At 40.6% G+C, this 19,769-nt stretch overlaps 1 protein-coding gene across 2 annotated transcripts in view; it reads left to right on the forward strand.

Annotated features, from left to right (window-relative positions):
- Window positions 1-19,769, forward strand: part of tpst1 (tyrosylprotein sulfotransferase 1) — a 39,423-nt gene that overhangs the window by 12,260 nt on the left and 7,394 nt on the right. For both annotated transcript variants that reach the window (XM_072393180.1, XM_072393181.1), the window contains exons 2-3: window positions 1,215-2,250; window positions 12,876-13,074. In XM_072393180.1, the coding sequence (XP_072249281.1) occupies window positions 1,394-2,250; window positions 12,876-13,074 (1,056 nt within the window). In that variant the 5' untranslated portion in view covers window positions 1,215-1,393. The remainder of the gene's footprint in view (window positions 1-1,214; window positions 2,251-12,875; window positions 13,075-19,769) is intronic.

Below are 19,769 nucleotides of genomic sequence, written 5' to 3' on the forward strand. Positions count from 1 at the left end.
AAAAAATCAGATTTCTTTAACCCATATAATATGGGAGTGTTGTCCCCAAGCTGAAAAAGTTCAAAGAAACTCTTCAACTTTTGTGACCTTGCATATTTATTCTAAGTTGCTTTTAAGCCTGTAAGAAGCCTTGTCACACAGTAGGGATTATTTTCGAGGCTGGAAAGCATGTTTGGATGAAGAAAAGTGACTGGCTGCTTCTTGAGGGGAGAAATGGTGTAAATGGGTATGTGAAGAATATAAGTGATTTTAATGCTTCAGCTTTTTGGAGCTTTGATCTCTCAAATCCTTCACATCTCAAGGAAGACTGACTAGATTGTTATATTGTATCTTTCTTAAAAAAATACTGTAACTGATATCCTAAACGGGCATTTGTACAGACACATTTTGTGACCTTTTGTATAATGTGACAATGCGTGCTCCTTATAAAACAATTCCTAGTTTCTAACTATGAAACTGCAACATGTTACAGAAATGTTTTGTTGAAACAAATCTCAGAATAATTGGTTTCAGAGATGATCAGGTCTCTGCACCCTTCCTTCACAAAAGGCTCCTTGTGTGTACATTTTAAACACACATTAACAGAAACGATGTACCTTCTTGTCTCACAGTGATTTGCTCAGAAAGGTTTACCCTCAAACCAATAATTTCTTCTGCAAGTCTCCAGCTGTTACTTGGCAGCAAAAAAAAGCTGTCAGCCAGCCTGCTGGGGTGTGTTGACTTTGTGTGGGATATATGTGCTTGCTATGTGCTATAGTTGAAATCTAAATGTCACGGATGATGTTTGTACTAGTAGAGGATCAAAGCCAGTATTATGTTGAGCAGGAAGAAAATGTAATTTATTTGTTGTTCTACATATACAGTGTATTGTCAACTGCAAGTCTTTTGTCATTTATCTTTCAGTGAGCTTTGAATTCTTTGTACTAACTCGACGAACAAATGTGAACTGGAGTTCATTTGGTTTTTCTGGTGGCATATTATTGTCATAATTGTGTCTGAACCTGTTTTGCCCAGTAATGTTTGTCTGAGATTAAATGACCTGTCATATGATTAGATTTGATGATTTGAATTGGCCTGTAGATGTGCTCTTAGATTAATGACAGTGCAGTCGCTTAAGTTATTTCAATATCTGCAGGATAAAATAGCACCTGTCTTAATGTTCAGCTGTTATATGACGAGAATTATGATGTTTTTTTTGTTGTGCCACAATACAGGCCTCATGGAGCTGGGGACTCGACAACTGCTGTGCACCAGGGAGCTTGATCCATGCTTGGTTCCCCGCAAACAACCATAAAGGGTGGGAACCTTAATTATCCTTCGCAGCATTTTTCCAATCCCTTCCCCTAAATATCCCCCGTGGTGATAGTTTCCTACCCTGTTTGAGCCCTGCAACATGATTGGGAAGTTGAAACAGAATCTGTTATTGGCCTGTCTGGTCATCAGCTCGGTCACAGTCTTCTACCTTGGCCGTCATGCCATGGAGTGCCATCATCGCATTGAGGAGCGCAGCCAGCCGGGTGGAATCCTGCCTCTGTCAGCACTTGGAGGCAGCATGCGGACCACGTTGCGGACAGGCCAGAATCTCAGCACGCCTTTTGTTTACAACAAAGACATGCCACTCATCTTCATTGGTGGTGTGCCCCGAAGTGGGACCACACTAATGCGAGCTATGCTGGACGCTCACCCAGAGGTGCGTTGTGGTGAAGAAACCCGTGTTATTCCACGTATCCTGGCCATGAAGCAAATGTGGAGTCGTTCGGGCCGGGAGAAGATGCGCCTGGATGAGGCAGGTGTAACAGATGAGGTGCTGGACGCCGCCATGCAGGCGTTCCTGCTGGAAATAATCGTCAAACATGGTGAACCGGCCAACTTCCTCTGCAATAAGGATCCTTTTGCACTGAAGTCGCTTTCTTACCTGGCCAAGATTTTTCCCCGTGCCAAGTTTGTGCTTATGATACGTGATGGACGGGCTTCAGTTCACTCCATGATCTCACGGAAAGTCACAATTGCAGGCTTTGACCTGGGCAGCTACCGCGACTGCCTGACCAAGTGGAATCGGGCTATAGAGACAATGTACACGCAGTGCCTGGAGGCAGCAGATAAGTGCCTACCTGTGCACTATGAACAGTTGGTCCTCCATCCTGAACAATGGATGCAGACACTGCTGAAATTTCTTGACATTCCTTGGAATGAAGCTGTCCTCCACCACGAGGAGCTCATTGGGAAAGCTGGGGGAGTTTCTCTCTCCAAGTAAGTAATGCTGACATTCATTTTCCTTTTTTTCTTCCCTTTTCCAAGCCCCAACAAACTGCAATCCCTGACAATGTGTTCTGTGTTTATGCTTTTAAAGGAAGCAACGATGGATTGGACTTCATTTCTTTTTTTTCTGTGTGGTTTCTTATTTTTTAGCAAAAAAATTGATAATCAAAGAGGGTAATACCATTCTGACCGGTGTTAGGTTTAATCAGTTTCTTTAGAAGTCTGGATGACGCATGTTCTTACTGTTACACACTAAAGTAGTTTAATTGTCTACTTGTTGTTCGTTGTATTGGGGTTGTTCGCTCTATATTATAAAGAGGGGGTTATTGGCCTCTCGTCTGTAAGTTGAAACTAAGCTCAGGGGCAGTGTAGTTGTTTCCTGTGTTTTAAATAGGTTGTTGCCAGTAAGGACAGACTGAATCATTAGCAGTTCACGTCATGCGATGATTCATTTTTAGTTTGGCCTCTTTCCTCTGAACATTATGATTACTTAACCTATTTGGAATGCGGTTTTTGGAAACTGTCAGCTGTGATAATGCATGTATCCATGTATGAGCAGAAGTTTCAAGAGAGGCTTCACTTTTATTAAATTCCTCTTTTACGGCTACATATTCTTTGAATAGGTCATTGCTTAGATTGCTGTGGTTGATTATATTTGGCGTTGTAAGAAGTTGCAAATTGTGCCAGGCTCCCAAGCTCCACACGGTAAGCCAGGCCTGTTATGTATCACACCCCCCATGTAATCAAAATGAGCTTAGGCTTGTCCATGTCTACTTAGCTTTGAACTGTAGATGGAATGGATCAGCTATTAACCTTGATAAAAATGACATGTAGATAAGCAGTGTGTGTAATCGTAGTGGAATACCACTTTTTATATGATCTAAGTTTCTGCAGTCTTTAAAGTAAGCAGACAGCTCTTGCCCTGAAATATATTCTTGCTGTTTTTGCAAAGCCTCCAGACTTTCTACCATTACATTTAATTTTCGCTGCGCACAGTGAAAAACCTACTTATTAGTAACCTATCTCCCCCACTGTACTGTCAGCAGAGGTGTTTTGGTTTTAGGGGTTCAACCCCATTCCTTGGCTTTGTCTGTGTCATTCTTCTAGCCCCTGCCCCCTCTGTTACCACCCTTTTCCTGCCACGTATCACCAGAAACTCTCTGGATCCTCTGGAGACCTTTGGTCCACATTTTAGACAGATAGAGAGATACTTTACTGATCCTGAAGGGAATTCAAGTTTTGTTGTCTGTAAATAAAACGGTGATGGTTTTTCTGCTTTGCATCTGTGTAGCAGTTTTTCCTCTAAAGGCGCCTCACCTTTACTCCAACTCTTCATTAGTTAGTAGTGAGTCTTTCCTCTTGCTTAGTAATTCCAATTGGTTACATTATCCTCTGTTCTTTCTTCCACTCCATGATTTATTAGTTATTTTAAGATATTTTAACAGATCAGCATGTCCTGTGTTGTGCAATGACATGAAAAATGTAATGGACAGATTTAATCAGTCTGGTGACCACCAGAAAATGAAATCGCAACTGCACTGATATGAAAATTCTCTCTTCTTCTCCATGTTTTATGTCAGTGTGAGCCAAATATTTTGGAGGCACAGAATGTCAGTAGATCACAGATGCTATCAGCAATTGCTCTGGGAGAATTTGATAAAAATTAAAGTTTTTCCAAACATGTTCAGGAATGAAAAGCACTCACTTTGGCAGGTATTACTTCTGTGGATTATTTGGATCTGAAGAATTTTTGTCGGTTTGATGGTGGGTGTGGTCTGTGGGAGGGACGGCGCTCCTCAGTGTCTGTGAGAGGAAATTCTTGTCATGTGACTGGATGGACTAAATGGACTAATTTATGAGTATTTTCTTAAGTTAAATCAAGCTACTCATGCTGGTCTGGTTTCGCGATGGTCTTTGGTGAATGAAACCAGGATAAAAAAAAGTTCCTGGGGATTTTTTTAGATCAGTATATCAGAGAAAAAGAGTCTTTTCTCCTTCCATCTACACGAAAACATTGGATGGTTTAAAGAAAATGCTATTGAATGAGCTGTAATATAGAAGGCACATAGTATACATTAGCTCTTGATGAACAGATAACAGCAACCTTATAATGTTTTCATGGTTGTTGGTGACGTCATGAAAAAAGAGGAGGACCAGATAACTTGCTTATTAACGCTGGAGAAAAATTCATGTTCCTGTTTGCATTCTGTGTTATTTAGTCATTTAACTTAAATGGCCACATTTTTCTGTTTTTTTCTTTCCTCAACCCAACTTACTCCAGGTGATATAATGGTTGTACTGATCAAAAATTCATTTGTTTAAGTCAAGCGTTTCAAGCATGGTAAGTGTGCCTAGCAAACACAATGTGCACTGTGGTTTAAACTGAGATGCCACTGGCAGTCTTGAGCCTCTTCAGCTGTGATACTTCAACACTGGACTGCTACAAACCAATGGCAATGACCCTTGAGCTTCTCAGAAAGGCAACAATACCCCTGCCTCTCATACCAGTATTTAGTCAGCTGTGTCCAGGTAGTAGAACATCATTTTTAGTGGTCACATTTGACTGAAACAAGGGCTGAGTTTAATCTTTGTCCTAGTTCAGTCTGGCATACCAGAAAAAATGAGGGCAAAAGAAAAGAAATGATGGAAAATGATCCAGATGGATATCCGGGGTCATTTAGTGCCCGTCATCCCTCCACTAGTTCACTGAAAATGAGCATTGTTGCACTACGTTGTCCTGCCCACTGTTACAGGCAGTTCCATCAGTTTTCCTGAGCACAAGTTGATATATTCAGATTGTTTGTGGTGTCCAAACAGCAGCTCAAAACTGAAAGCCTTTAGTTGTTGTGGAGCCTGTTGTCTGGTATTTACAGGTCGCAGTTTTTATTTTAATGGAATGTTAATGTTAAAGTTGATATATTTTTTTAGATGCACAGAACAATAACATCATTATAGCAGCTTCATATATTAGCCATGAGTCGGTATGATCACTACACAATAAGACTTTAAAAAGCCCATGTTGGTCAGCCACTAATAACACATGATTGATTAGATATGTTTCTATTGAAGGGCTCATCATTTGATTTGCACTTCTATTCTAGACACTTGAAGTGAGTAAAGAATCTATTTTAGTGGGTTCACGAAAGCATCTTCTTTGCACATGGTGCCTGCGTGTCTTTCGAAGCTCTTTAGATGTGCAAGTTTTAGAGTTGGCCTGCAGTCTATTATTGGGTTGCTCAAAGGATTTAGCATTTTAGTTAGTGTTAAATGTATCCAAATAAAGATAACTTCTGAAAAAAAAATATTTTGATGTTACATTGTAGGTTGCATGTTGCAAAATTGACTTTATGAGCTCTTTGATATGCAATTTTGCATTCAAACTGTATTGCTTTAATTTATTTGTATGTTTTTTAATACCAAGACTTGTTGTAGCTAGAAGTTATGTACACATAATCATAATATTTCTGAATTAGCAGAATGCCGTATTTTGCGCACTATAAGGCTCACCTGATTATAAAGCCCCCCCTCAGTTATGGGGTCCATTTCTGTACTTAACCCATACATAAGGCGCGCCTGATTATAAGGCGTACTATTACCTAATGTTCTCTGATTGGTTTATCGCTGCCAGCACACGTAGTGCATGCATTGTGTCAGCGGGAAATGGTCCGACGGTGGTTTTTACACTTTCTAAACTTCTAAACTGCACGTCGGTCTGCATCACCCATCTCAGACTGAAGAACAGACTCTCACTGGGACCTGGGCTGAAGCATTAATGACACGATTCAATCGCTGAGTACGAGCTCCTGACAATCTTCGCCCCATTCAGAGGGAATGGCTGGGATCCGCCTGACCCTGGATTCACACCCAACGCAAAGCCAGCGACGGAAGTGGCCAGTTGCCATTCTTTTCCCATGTAGGAGAGCGAAGAGGCAGAAGTGAACGTAGCGGTGAGCGGCGCCAAGGGAGAGCGGTGAGTGATGCGGAAGGGGCTTAATGCCCTGATGAATGCTCGGCGCTCCCCGCGGGAAATTCAAAATGGCGGTGTCCGTGACAGATTTTGGAATCTGGTGCGCACGGCCGATTTTTGTGAAAATTTAAGGCATATATATATATAGTAAATACGGTATATAGTAAACGATAATGTGATTTATTTGCCATTAGTTTTTTACACTGTGGCAGCCCTCTTTATTTAATATGCAGTCTATATTTTTGCTGTTAAAGGCCCTTTGGCCAACAACATACTCTTCCCCTAAATGAGTCTTGATACAGTTTGATGGGAAAGGCAGCCAGCTCCAAGTACACTTCAGGGCAGCCCAGCTGCCTTTTCCCATCATACACATTTTGCCTTACCTCCTCTCAAGTATTTGCTCTACATTGCATCAATCCTGTTACACCTGAAAGAGGATGCCTCTCACACACAGCAACCACAACACTCCCACTCTCCATCATGCTGCAGCTTTTGGTCTCTATCTATATGAGAATCTCTATCAGCTGCCAGTCAGGCCCCAGAGTGGGACCTTAGCATAGCATTAACATCAATTACCTTGCCTTGATTTAATGGAGGCTCCATCAACTGAGAGGCTTGCTCCATTACTTATCCCAGAACAGGGACGCTTTCAGTCCCACCTCTCTATCTTCATCCTCTTTGCGATCTTGATGTCTTCATGTGATTCTCTTATCAGCCATTGGTGCTACAGAACACCACCTTGAGTCAATGGAGGCCCAAAGATGAATAATTAAGAAGCTTGAGGCCATTAAGAGCATCAGTGTGAAAGGAGGTAGTCCGGCAGGAAGGTTTTGTCATATCTCATCTAAGGCAGAGGAGCAGAGAGTGTGTGTTACTTGTTAATTAGTGTGAGTTCAATTGACTGAATCTCAACGTTAATCTTAATTTAGAGATATGGAATATTTAAAGCTATGCGTTGTCTCTGCGTGTCCTATGGCCTTAGACTGGTTTTGTGTGCTCGTCTTATAAAAGAGTGATTTTCCAGTAGCGTACTGTTAGTGTGAAGAAATCAATTATTAATTGTGTGCATTTTTAAGGAAGATCTGCATTTTAAGTTATAATTTCCAGTGATAGCCTGGGTTATTCATGAGTGAACCAATCATGATGCATTTACCTACTAGCACCTTCTCTATTATAATTAGATTCATGGCTCCAGCCTGCTTGGCATTGCACTCTACATGTTATTCCATATACTATGATAACAGGGATGGCTGATTACATTACTAAAGTATGAGCTGTGCTGCAGCGGTGGGCGTCGATGACGTCATCCCATTAGACCAGTGTGTAGAAAGCCCTCTATAAGCCCCCCGATAGCCCCCAATAACAACAACACAGCAGCTATGAGCTAACAGAGCTATAGCACACATTCATTCATTCATTCTTCTTAAAGTATTGGTGAAATAAAGACAGATAATGCCTTATTTAGAGGCTGCATCCTCTAAGCCCCGTTCACTCCGTTATATGGATCTCCAGTTATCTAAATATCTTCAGAAGGACGCCGACTTTCACCAAACTGTTCTCTGTGAGTAGATGAACGTATTTCATGCCAGAAATAAGGTTTAAAAATTCCCCTTTAACCAGATGACTAAATTTTGCATTGGCCAATTTGTTTTCTGCAATAAAGTAGGCAGTTTTTAGAAGCCCCTTTGTTTCCTCTTCACACTGCGCCTCCTGAATAGCTTTAGCCATTACATATTTTGCTGAGTCTGCCTCGCATTTTCTTCTAACAGCTGCTGTGTGAGAAACAGCTTGTGAATGGCGGCACAAAGTTGATGTTTTGTAGCATCAGCTCGTAAAAGGCACAGCACCATACAATTTACAAATAGAGCAGTTAATTTCTCCATTGTTGTGTTCCAGCCATGGATATAATCTGAGCCAGTTCGCCTGAAATTTATCTTTGGGTTGTCTTGCAATGTTACCGCCACTGACGCTACCTGTTTGAGGCTCCGGATGATTTGGATCATTGCACAGATCACTGGCAGCAGCTCTGCCCCCAGGTTCTTTCTTCAGTTTTTTTTCGGAGCAGGTTCCCCCTCAGATGACGTAGAGTTGGATTTACGTTTTAAACAGTGGTCCATGTTTGGATTGCCTTACAATTAAAAGCACTGGATCCGAAAACTGTTAGTTTGTCAGCGAGAGATGAAGCTCGCAGCTTAAAGAAAAGTGGAAAGCGTGCCAAGGAGATCTTCTTCTTCTTACTTTTTGTTTTATCTTCTTCGTTTTAGTTGTATGGCGCGATGCCATTGCACATCAATAGCAGATAACCTTGAACGTCTTCCATGCCGCCTTGGTACTTTCAAACATGACAACAACGCTCAACAAACGCCATCAGTCCCAGCATGGAAGGCGTATGTGAAAGCTTTGCTTTTGTATGAACTTGAACAGGCTTCCTTGAGGATTAAACAACAATACAATGCTGTTTATGAGAGAGAAGTAAACTGATCTGAAGGGGTGGCGCCAGCTGACAGGAGAGAGAACGGAAAGACCACGATAATATTATAATACCATATTATAATAATTAATATGATATTATAATTATTATATTATAATACTTAATACTGCATGGGACATAACTCTCTAACCTCTCATCTAGTGAGTGGGGATGAATACTTCAGCGACAGGTACAACTGTGTGGGTTTGTTCGTCTGGGTAGGAGAGACAGTTTGCTTGGAGATCATCACTTGAGGCTGCTACGTGGGAAGCCGAACACAGAGGTCAGCTGCCTCCACAGGAAAAGCATGCTTCCATGTTGGCTTTTTTGGACTATGTGCCAGAGACACAGTATGCAGGATTGCATGACATAAGAAAAAATAAGCCTACGATGCAAATAAACATATTATTTAGACAGAAATCATACAAAATCAAGTTTCTCAACCCAGGACTAACACACCCATAGAATTACAGTTGGGCATCATCAGTATGTATCTATGCACTCAAGTAGACCTGTGAATGCCTAGGTGTATATCGATACAGCCAAATTCCCCTAAAACTGCTCTTATTACATTTGTTGCGCTTGTCAGATAGCTAAATGTTTGAAATTGTGTTTGAAATGCAGCACATTAAGACGATGTATCAACTCATGGTCAGCTAAACATTTCCAGAGTGTTTCTTGACTCTAATAAAATCCCAGTCTTATAACTGCAGTGTCATCTCATAAAGTCACCTTTTAAATAACTTGGACATCTGCGCAGTGAATTTGGCTATGTACAATAATGTCCCACAGAGTAAATTAGAAACTGCATTATATATTGATTGATTAGGTTTATTCACACAGTTCACATTGTCAGACAAACTTAAGTCAGTAACTATTCAGTTCCCTAGGATGTATACAGGGACAGAGACAGTGGCCAATTCGAGCTGTAACCAAAGCTCAACTCAACTGTGCATTTACCCAGGTTTCTGCAGGTTACTGTGGAAACAGCCTGGAAATATAGCCGGTTTGCTCCTGGACTGCTTATAGGTTTTTTTTTTTCCTGGCAGCATGAAGCGTCAATTGAGAGAAAACACAATGGAATAAATAAATGACTAACATGCCTTCTTACATAAGATAAATGGCTGGAATAGTGTCAGTTTTCATGATAAGTGGAAAAGCCCGCTGTTTTTTCACAACAAATTTGAGTGGGGGAGAGAGGAGTCCCTGCCGGTGCGAGAGCTGCCTCTTCCAGGGGAAGACACTGGTCTACCTCGCTTTGCCCTGTTCTGCCCAAAATGGCGTCACAGCAGGGAACCTTGGCAAGAAAACGCACCAAAATAAATGGACTCATCTGACATGCCTTCTCATACTCGTGGTGTCTCAGATACATAACTGGAAAAGCTGAAAAATGAAGCTCTTCATAGGTAAAATTTGACAAACTGCTTTCTGAAAAAGTGAAGACTGCAGACCAGTGTCTCTATGGTATCTTTCGGTAAGGAACTCCAATACCCCAAAAACAAACTGAGGTCACTTCTGCAGTAGTTTATCATCTTAAGACGTGAACTTATAAAATCTATATATGTATAAAATATAAAATATAAAATGTCATGATATTACAGTCATAAACAGAATACCAGTTTAGCAACTAGAAGAAAACACACTGACTTGGCTTTTTACCTCATTTGTGCTAGCTTCTCCTTTAAAAAACTAGAGCCCCACCCAACTGGTAATTAGCCTTACCTGGCAACTAGTCAGGATTGGTCTATGCTGCTTCCTCCAAAAAGTCTGCAAATACTATTTGCACTATCTGACTTTGCCTTTGTGAGGCAGAAATCCTTAGCCATAGTCTTGCAAAACAAAAACACCATCTAAACATGTAAACAAGGGGGAAAAGGATAGATTTGATACTGGGGGACTTTCAAGTAATGAAAATACAGATGCACTCCAAATTTAGGGATGTCAAATTTGAAGTAGATGTTAAAATGGATTGCATCCTGTTCAGTGAATGGAGGTATCATAACGGGGGATATCTGCATTTACTGAGACAGCTCGAGGTCATTATGAAATTTATTGTTGTGCAATAAATATAGTAACTGGCATTACTAATAGCCTTACTAAGAAAAGCATTCAATGAGGAGTTTTTGTGTCCCGCACAAGTGTAGACCCCTAGTTTTTTTTTCTTTTCTTTTTCATTTGCCTGGATGTAACATAATGGTGATCTGCTCAGAAGACTTTGCAGCCTCTTGGGCTTTGTTAGATTTACCTAAAGTGATTCCCTACCCATTTATTGCGGAGTGGTCATTTGGATCATGGCCCACCTTTCAGAAAGCATCTCCAGCATCCTCCTGAGGTAACAAAACCAACTCACTCTATTAATCATGCAGGAGACTATACCCATACAGTGTAAAGATTCAATTGCAAAGTAAATGGATTAGAGGAAAGTGAATTGCCATATTGAAGTATAGGGTAAGACAAGAAACATAGGAGCAGAGACGGTGGAAAGCAGGTGGTCAATAGACATGGGGGAGGGAGCAACCTGAAAGAGCTAGCAACAGCCAGTGATTAAAAAGAAGCAGCTTTTCGGCTTTAGTGTACCAGAGGAAGCTTTTTTTTTAAGCAAGAATTAAGCATTTTTCACACCAGCTGCCTGGGGGAAATTGAAATTAGAGTGGATACACAGTCAGGGATTTTATTTCAATATGTTATACTGATATATTCAATATAAAATCCTGAAATCCTGAAAGATATTTCAATCTTTAGTTATATAGTGTTTTTCAAAGCAAAAAAGACCACAAGTGGGGGGAAAAAGATAGAAAAATTGATAGAATTAACTGTAAATAACAGTGAAGTAATAATAATTAAAAATATATAATTTAGAAAAAAAAACAATAAAACCGTACAATTAAGCCCCCCCCCCCCTCCAAAAAAAACAACAAAAAAACAATTTGTCATTTAAAAAAATGTAAAGCTCAATGAATGGGGAAAAATAGCTCCGGGTTTGGCTGTTGCCAGGGGAACGGTGCTTGTCTGACTGCATTGTACCGAGTGTAAAGCTTGGTGGAGGGGGGATTATGGTGTGGGGTTGTTCTTCAGGAGCTGGGCTTGGCCCCTTAGTTCCAGTGAAAGGAACTCTGAATGCTTCAGCATACCAAGAGATTTTGGACCATTTCATGCTCCCAACTTTGTGGAAACAGTTTGGGGATGGCCCCTTCCTGTTCCAACATGACTGCGCACCAGAGCACAAAGCAAGGTCCATAAAGACATGGATGAGCCAGTTTGGTGAGGAAGAACCTGACTGGCCTGCACAGAGTCCTGACCTCAACCTGATAGAACACCTTTGGGATGAATTAGAGCAGAGACTGAGAGAGAAGCCTTCTGTCCTACATCAGTGTCTGACCTCACAAATGTGCTTCTGGAAGAATCCTAAACCTTGTGGAAAGCTTTCCCAGAAGGGTTGAAGCTGTTATAGCTGCAAAGGGTGGGCTGACGTCATATTAAACCCTCTGGATCAAGAATGGGATGAACTTAAATTAATTTGTGTGTAAAGGCAGATGAGTGAATACTTTTGGCATTATAGTTTATGTCTAGGTGATTATCCAGAAATGTTTCCACTGTGAAGCATTCATGTTCTGCAGATTGATTGCATCTTGTCACAGAGACCATAGTTTAATCTGAAGTTTTGATGACCTTAAGCAATATTTCCATTTGGATTTGTATATGAGACTAAATTAATGGTTTGCCTCAAAGAGATTAGATGGTAAATTTTATGAAATGTGATATTTAAGGGATGGGGAATAAACTAAGAGTGAGCTGCCATTTATTCATGATGAATGAGAAAAACAGACACAAGGATCCATATTTAATTGTGTTTCATGATCCAGTTACTTTCAATTGGATACTTCCAGTGAACCTAGCTGAGATATGGACTTGTCTTTTTTATTTTAGGACATATTGGGACAAGTTGAGCCAATACTGTGTCTTACCAGCAATGATTAATGGGGTGAAGTGTGGTAACCAAACTTTCAAATGTGCTTTATGTGTTCCGTTGTAGGCTCAAATGAATCTGTTTGCATTCAGTAATTCTACCCTGATCTTAGATTGACCTACTGGTATAAGTCCTGTTATCAATATATAATATCAATATTATAAAATGTTTCGAAGTGCAACTGAAACCACCGTCTTTCTTTTTCATGTTAGGGTGGAGAGGTCCACGGATCAGGTCATCAAGCCTGTCAACTTGGAGGCATTGTCCAAGTGGGTGGGAAAGATTCCTTCTGACGTGGTGAGGGACATGGCTGTCATCGCTCCCATGCTTTCCAGGCTGGGCTATGACCCACATGCCAACCCCCCCAACTATGGTCAGCCTGACCCCAAAGTTCTGGACAACACCAGGAGGGTGAGTGCCAAGTACACGTGTTCGTAATGTTTCATGCTAATTGGTGAACAGTCGCTGAGAATTGTAGCCTTTAGGCGCAGGCAAGCAAGCTATTTTCAGGCGTGACACTAAACTCAACTAACTGGCTGCAGGATTTGGCATCATGTTTAGCATTCTGCTGTAATGTGACAGTGGTCATGGTCCTCCAGTGAAATTGTTGGCAAGAAGCTAAACCAAATAATTCCCTAAAATATCAAAACAAAATGTTCGTACAAATAATTTCTCTGCCGTGCTTAACTAAGTCGCTATTTAGAAAGTGTGATTGGCACCTTAAGCCTTAACACAACAATGCAAAGACAGCTGCAGCAGATAGTGCTATCCTTTATCAGTTTGATGAAACAAATGAAGTTCCCACAAGACAAGTAACCAAACACCACAATCAAAAACAGCCCCACTGACACCACACCAGTGGCTCACTAAAAAGCTGTCTATTGTCAAGAGGAGAGGTTCTAGGATCAACAAGCCAGCATTGGAACACATTTATGACACTTTCAGATCACTGTAAATCACACAGATCACTGGGAAGAAAACAACTTCACATTGCAGGCTGCACCCGTGGAGCTTAGGAAAGCTTGTAGTTTCCTTTAGTGTGGAATTACTTCCTGTAATGCTTTGGAGAGGAAATGTTAGTGTTATTGTCGTTGCCAATATGAAACAAGGTTAAAAACCAAGGCAGTGTCCTTTTAATTGTGGTGCTCAGCTCTATTTAGTGGTGATTTAGACTAAATCTCCACCTACTGACTTCTAGTTTCTGTTTTTCCTGTGTTTGACCTCTCCCCCATTGGATTGCTGTCCAAACATTTCTAGCTGATTTGTTGCTCCCATGCAGAAAGCACAGAACTCTTTCCAGATATCTGGATTTACTCTTTAAACATGTGTCCAGTCAGCCTGTTATCATCCACGCCAGATTCTTGTTCATTTCTCTAAACAAACATGACCTCTGTGTTTTCTGCAGTATTTCTCAGAAGAAAGGCTGACACCTGGTACTTGGTGTGTGTTTAAGTTGCAGTGATTACTTCATTGTTGCACCACAACCCTACCCATATTATATAGCCAAAATTATGCCAACATAATTTGGGGTAAGCCTGTTCAGATCGGTCCTCTCCTGTCCAAACCTGAGGCAGTTCAGAGATTGTGCAGCTGCAGCTGCAGAGCTCTGGTAAGTTTAATGGTGGGTTCCTCTTTGATCTGAATGATACAGTGAGAATTTTAACAGTGACCCAAGATATTTGACTGCTTTTTTATTAAGTGATTTAGAAAAGTGGTGCAAAAAAAATTCCACATCAGAAATTGTAAACAACTAATTATCCAACTATTTTCTGGTGTGAATCAACAGCATTTGGCTTAAAACTGATTCTCATTTTAGAACGTATTTAAGTACACTGTCCATGTGACAACAGTAAATTGTATCCAAGTTTTAAGTTCTAGCATTTAAAAAAGGTGTGTGGGCCAAATAAAACTAGTAGGCCCAGGCTAGTAGCTTTTGTTTTACTTTCTTTAAATACATTTTTTTTTTTTTTTAAATGAAGCTTGCGACACTGAGCGAGACGGACAATGTGGCAGACCTGGTTCTACTGTCCTCACAACTTTGTGTTGTCTCTAGCTTATGTCTGCTAACTCAGGTCAAACACAGCGAAAATGATTAGAGAACTACAAGTATGTAAGAGTGGCTCTGCAGAGAAAAAGAAAAGCACAGCAAACACCGGCTCAATTTGAGGAGTACTGTTTTTTCTGTAAAGTTTGCCCTTACAGTAGGTTTTGTTCTAATTAAAGTTGGAAATATGTTTGAATCCATTTATTTGCTTTAGTGTCATTCTCAAAGTCATTTAAGTACAGTTGGGGGGTATAAGCAGGGTCGATGTTATATGTTTGTTCAGTTTGGAGTCGTTTTTGTGTCACATGCATGAGGCCCTCTCTAATTGTAGCCTGCAGTTTATAATGCTGCTGCATCAGCATCATTTCCCACTGCCTCCCATGCCAACAGAAAGTGTCTCTCAGGTCACAAACAGTGACTTGCACGTCAGCAGAGGAACAGAGAAGGGAGGGCTGGAGCAGTAAACGGGCACCATCCACATCAGGTCGCCATCATCTGTGTTGTTCTTTCTGGGTGTGGAATTTTGATCACGATTTGACTGTTAGATGTATTTAAAGTATGCCATATGTTATCCAGTGGTAAGTGTGGTTTGAATGTGTCTTTGTGGAAAAGTTGACAGCATTTTTGATAGCACTTGGTTGGCCTGTTTTGGGCATTCAGCTGCTTTTCCATTTGTTTGAGGGAAACTAAATGGGGGGGTTGTAAAGAATGTAGAGAAAGACTAAACTTGGTTGAATTATTATCGGTGTGGATGGAAAATATCTGAAATGTAAGATGGGAAAAGAGAGGGAGAGACCTTCTCCATTTTTATGTATAATGGAGCTTAAAAATGTCTGCCCTTAAGAAAAGCTGGAAAGAGTTAAGGTTCCAGAGATGCAGCCCGCCTCAGACCTTTAGGTTGATATAGCCCGCTCTTATAAGATGATGACCTTGTAAGTTGGCTCTAACAAGCTTAACATAGTCATTACTTATGAATAGTTTAATCATTATTAACTACATCATACTTTTGCTCAAGGTACTTTATCATCATTCCATACGAGCATGAAATGAAATTTGTTGCTGTAGGTAATATTAGTAAGTTCCTGTTGACATGCAGTTAGGAGTTATTTTAGTAATCTGATAGTAAATTGATACGCCTTCAAATTGATTGTAGTAAATGTCTTTTGAATGTGTGTTCTACACTATTGAATCCAGAAAGGGAGATATGAAAAACACCTTATAACGCCACTTAGTTTTGGTTTAGCTGAAGTGGTTCTCGTTGCATACTGTGAAATGAGTCCATGTGAGAGATGGAACACGACCGTACAAACAGGTGTCAGTGGAAACCCTGAGTCAAAATGAGTGACTTTTAAATAGAACCATGTGAAAACAGAACTTTATAAAGCATACAAGTAGATTGTGTTGGCATACTTGTCTCATGTGAACAAAGATATTTAGTTTATAATCAGGTTTCCAGCAATGCAGTCATAGCCAACAGCTGTTGTTGATCAGTAGCAAAGTCAGCCTCTCCTCAATTCTAAATGCCTTATTGTAAGATGAATAGAATGAAGCATCTTTCTTAAAATGTCGTGCTGCTCCTTTAAAGCCAGATCTTCCCACATGTTACCAATTTTCTATCAAGCCTACCAGATGTGAGTGTTGCTCCTGCATAAGATCTGCTGTTTCCTCCACACTGTCACTGTGTCATGCATGTAAATGCTTCTCACAAATGTGTCGTGGCCCATCCATATCCATGTTTCCTGCTTCGCCTCTGATCTCTGAAATAGTTACCTTTACCATAGAGCTGCGTGCCACGTTGACAGCGTGTTGAAGCCCATTTGTCAGATTTATGCTGTGTGCATGTGCAGATCACCAGTGTGATTTCTCTGCGTCACTTCCAGCTAAAGGGTTCATATTATAGTTGATTTGCCCTCCTCCTCTACCTGCTGTGGCATTTTTCTTTATACGTGCCGGAGCTAAGGTTAGGGCTCTGAACATCAGACTGAACTGAACACCTCAGCGTACCTGTCAGTCCTACCAACACATGCTGAGTGTGTGTGGGCTCAGCTCAGTGCTGCTCATACATTTCTTCATGTGTTTTTGTTATTATTCAGTCAGTATTTTTTCAAGCGCTAAAGTCAACCCAACTTTCAGGACACAAACACCCAGCTGAGCCCACACACACAGTGTACACACACAGTAGGACTGACAGGTACACCGTTTTTAGGCAGAGATGAGTGGGGAAAAATAGTGTTTTGCTGCTGCTTGTGGGCAATCTCAGAAAAAGGTGGAAAAGTCTGAGTTACAGCATGGTTTTAAACTTTTTGTTGGTCCTTTAGCTTTGCCCAACTTTGGACAGATCTGTTTTTTGATGGAGTGAAACAATAAAGATTGTCCTGTGCAGCTGTTGTCAGTGCTTTTTGTTGCTATGTACTGTTTTTGGTGCTTTTTTCTTCTTGCTTTATAATGGTTTGTTGTTAGCCTTGCCCAGCATGAAAACAGCAGAAATCCTTCACTCTTTGGAGGCACTGAGCGATGCAAACGTACATTTCGTTGCAAGCATAAAGAAACCCTTAACGTTACCAGCTTGGTTGCTTTTAGCAAATCTATGTTGTCTTTCTTTTTTAACTGAAACCCCAAACCGGACAAATCTCTAATGACTCTCTGGAAGAGAGTTGCCAGTTCTGCCCATACAAACACAGGCCTCTCTCTAGCTACGCTACTGATTGAGTGGCAGCAGCACATTTAGTTGACTACACACCTTTGTGCTTCATACCTAAACAAATTCTCTCTCTGAGTCATCATTTTACATGTTAGAAAAGCTAAAATCACAGTGCTTGACTTTAGTTTTTCAGCAGTACACAGTACAAAAGTGTGGAAAACCAAAATTCAGTTTGTACTGAATAAATTCAAAGCACACCCAAATTCTGTGGCATTATATAAGACGTGTGGCCACCAGCCCCCAGCTGATGCACGGGATAATGAAGCCACATATGGAAATGCCCTTTCTGCTGTTATGAATTGCACATCTGCATTGCATTACATTGCAAATGTGCCGGGAAATTGATTGAATTGCCGGGTCTTTAGAGGACGCACCACAGATCATGGTGCTCCCTAAGATTGTGCAAACACTGTTAGAATTAGCTGAGCAGGTAGAATCTAATAATATATCTGAGTCTGATGCCCCTGACCGAGTAGAACAAGTCAGGGAGCTTGGCTGCATGCTCTGCCGTCACACATTTACACATTAATGAGGTTCCATAGTAAACCTCTGCTCAGTCCTGGAACAGCTGGATGCTGTGGAGCCTCAAATGGGACGAGGACGACCGACCATCAACATCCGTTCAGTTCACTGAAAGCTATTTATTAAATGGTTTAGAAATAAAGGAAATAGCGGAGCTGTAGGCCACCAGACCATCCGTGGGAGGATGCAAAGCAACGGATTGATGTAGCAGACTCCTTATTACTGTTATTTGTAAAGGAACCGTGTTCACAACTAAACTTAATTGTTGCCATTTGATGCTTTGTGCCAAAGTTCTAACCTGATCATTGTTGATGTGACTGTCACTAAAATAACTTTTATATTTATTTAGATCAGCGGCTCCCAAACTAAACGATCAGCGGCTCCCTTCCATGTCCCAACCGGGTTGATGCACCCTCAATCCCCCAGACATAAAGAAACCAGGCGGTTTATTTGACAGTAATACGATGATTGATTACTAATTTAATTTATGAGTCAAATAATGCAGCCACATTCTTAAAATGAAAAAGCATTTCTGCAAATGCATTTTAATTTGAATTATGGTCACGATTCGCTTCCATACTCCACAGCATTGGTTTCACCACAGAACACACAGTGTGATTCCGGCTACTTGGCCGAAAAATGGTTTTGAAGCAGTCGCTGTGCAGAATGTTTGCATTGTGGATGGTTAAGGAGCTCGACCTGTTGAGAGGAGCCTCATCTTGTTGGTACTAGTGTTTTTACCAAGCAAGTACGCATCTGCTGTTGATGCATATCTCCCCAAGACCTCAGTTTTTTTTGTTTATTTAACCTGTAACACTTCCAAGAGTTTCCTATTCAAGTATGCAAAGTCTTTTATAAGACTATAAAACAAAAAGGTTTTCTGAAAGTGTCTCAATCAGCCACAAGTTGAATCTCAGGTCTGTACCGCATCGGGCATAATACGATTTTATTGAATGCTTTCATCATTTTTGTTTTTGGGGAAATAAAAGAAGTTCATTGAAAATGTTTTTTTTGTCTGTGAAATGGAGAGATTTTTCTTTTCATTTTTCTATTAAATGTGGCATTTTTTTAATCTTTCCTGTTGTTTAAAGGTTTAAAAAAGATCAGTGGAAATGAATAAAAAGGCCCTTTTCTGTGCTTTAATTCTCTTTGATGAAAAGTTGATCAATCTAACATGTAATGAGATGATAAGGCATATTCTGAATATGGGCAGCATGTGTACACCTTTAAGATCTGGTACATTTGAACTGCTCATGGCGTTCCGCTGCTTGTTTTTGACACATTTCCTGATTTTATTTACTGCCCTTGTCCCTCAAAAACAAAATGACATAAATGAACAGCTAACTGATTGGTTTAACAAACATTGTACCTTCACTCAGAGTTAATATTCTTCAGCTGTAACTAAAAGACTAATTTAGTAGTAAATTTGCCGCTGATGGTGACCGTCAGATGACATGAGGCATTTAGCCTCCGGCTTGTTGCAGCTTGTAGGGATCATCAGGGTCAGTTTTTAAAGATGTAGGTAGAGGAATTCAAACTGTCCAAACAATTTATCATAAAAAGAAGAAAAAAGACCAAATAATCATTGTGAATCTTGCATTCACAACTACACCAATGACTCTGTTCAAATAAAACAGCTTGACATCTCTGTCCAGGTCACTTATGACCTGGGGTGGGCAGAGGAGATCTTTCCACATCTTACCCTAAATGAGGCTCATCAGCGCTGCCTCTTGAAGCCACAATCAATAGCTCTTAAGTGGCTTTACAGTTGTTCTGATCCCTGGTGAGAAATGGATATTGGGATCAATAAGTTCTCAGCTTCTCCACAGTAATAATAAT

Source organism: Leuresthes tenuis, unplaced genomic scaffold, assembly GCF_036924035.1.
Source record: "Leuresthes tenuis unplaced genomic scaffold, fLeuTen1.0.hap1 SCAF_9, whole genome shotgun sequence".
NCBI lineage: Eukaryota > Metazoa > Chordata > Actinopteri > Atheriniformes > Atherinopsidae > Leuresthes > Leuresthes tenuis.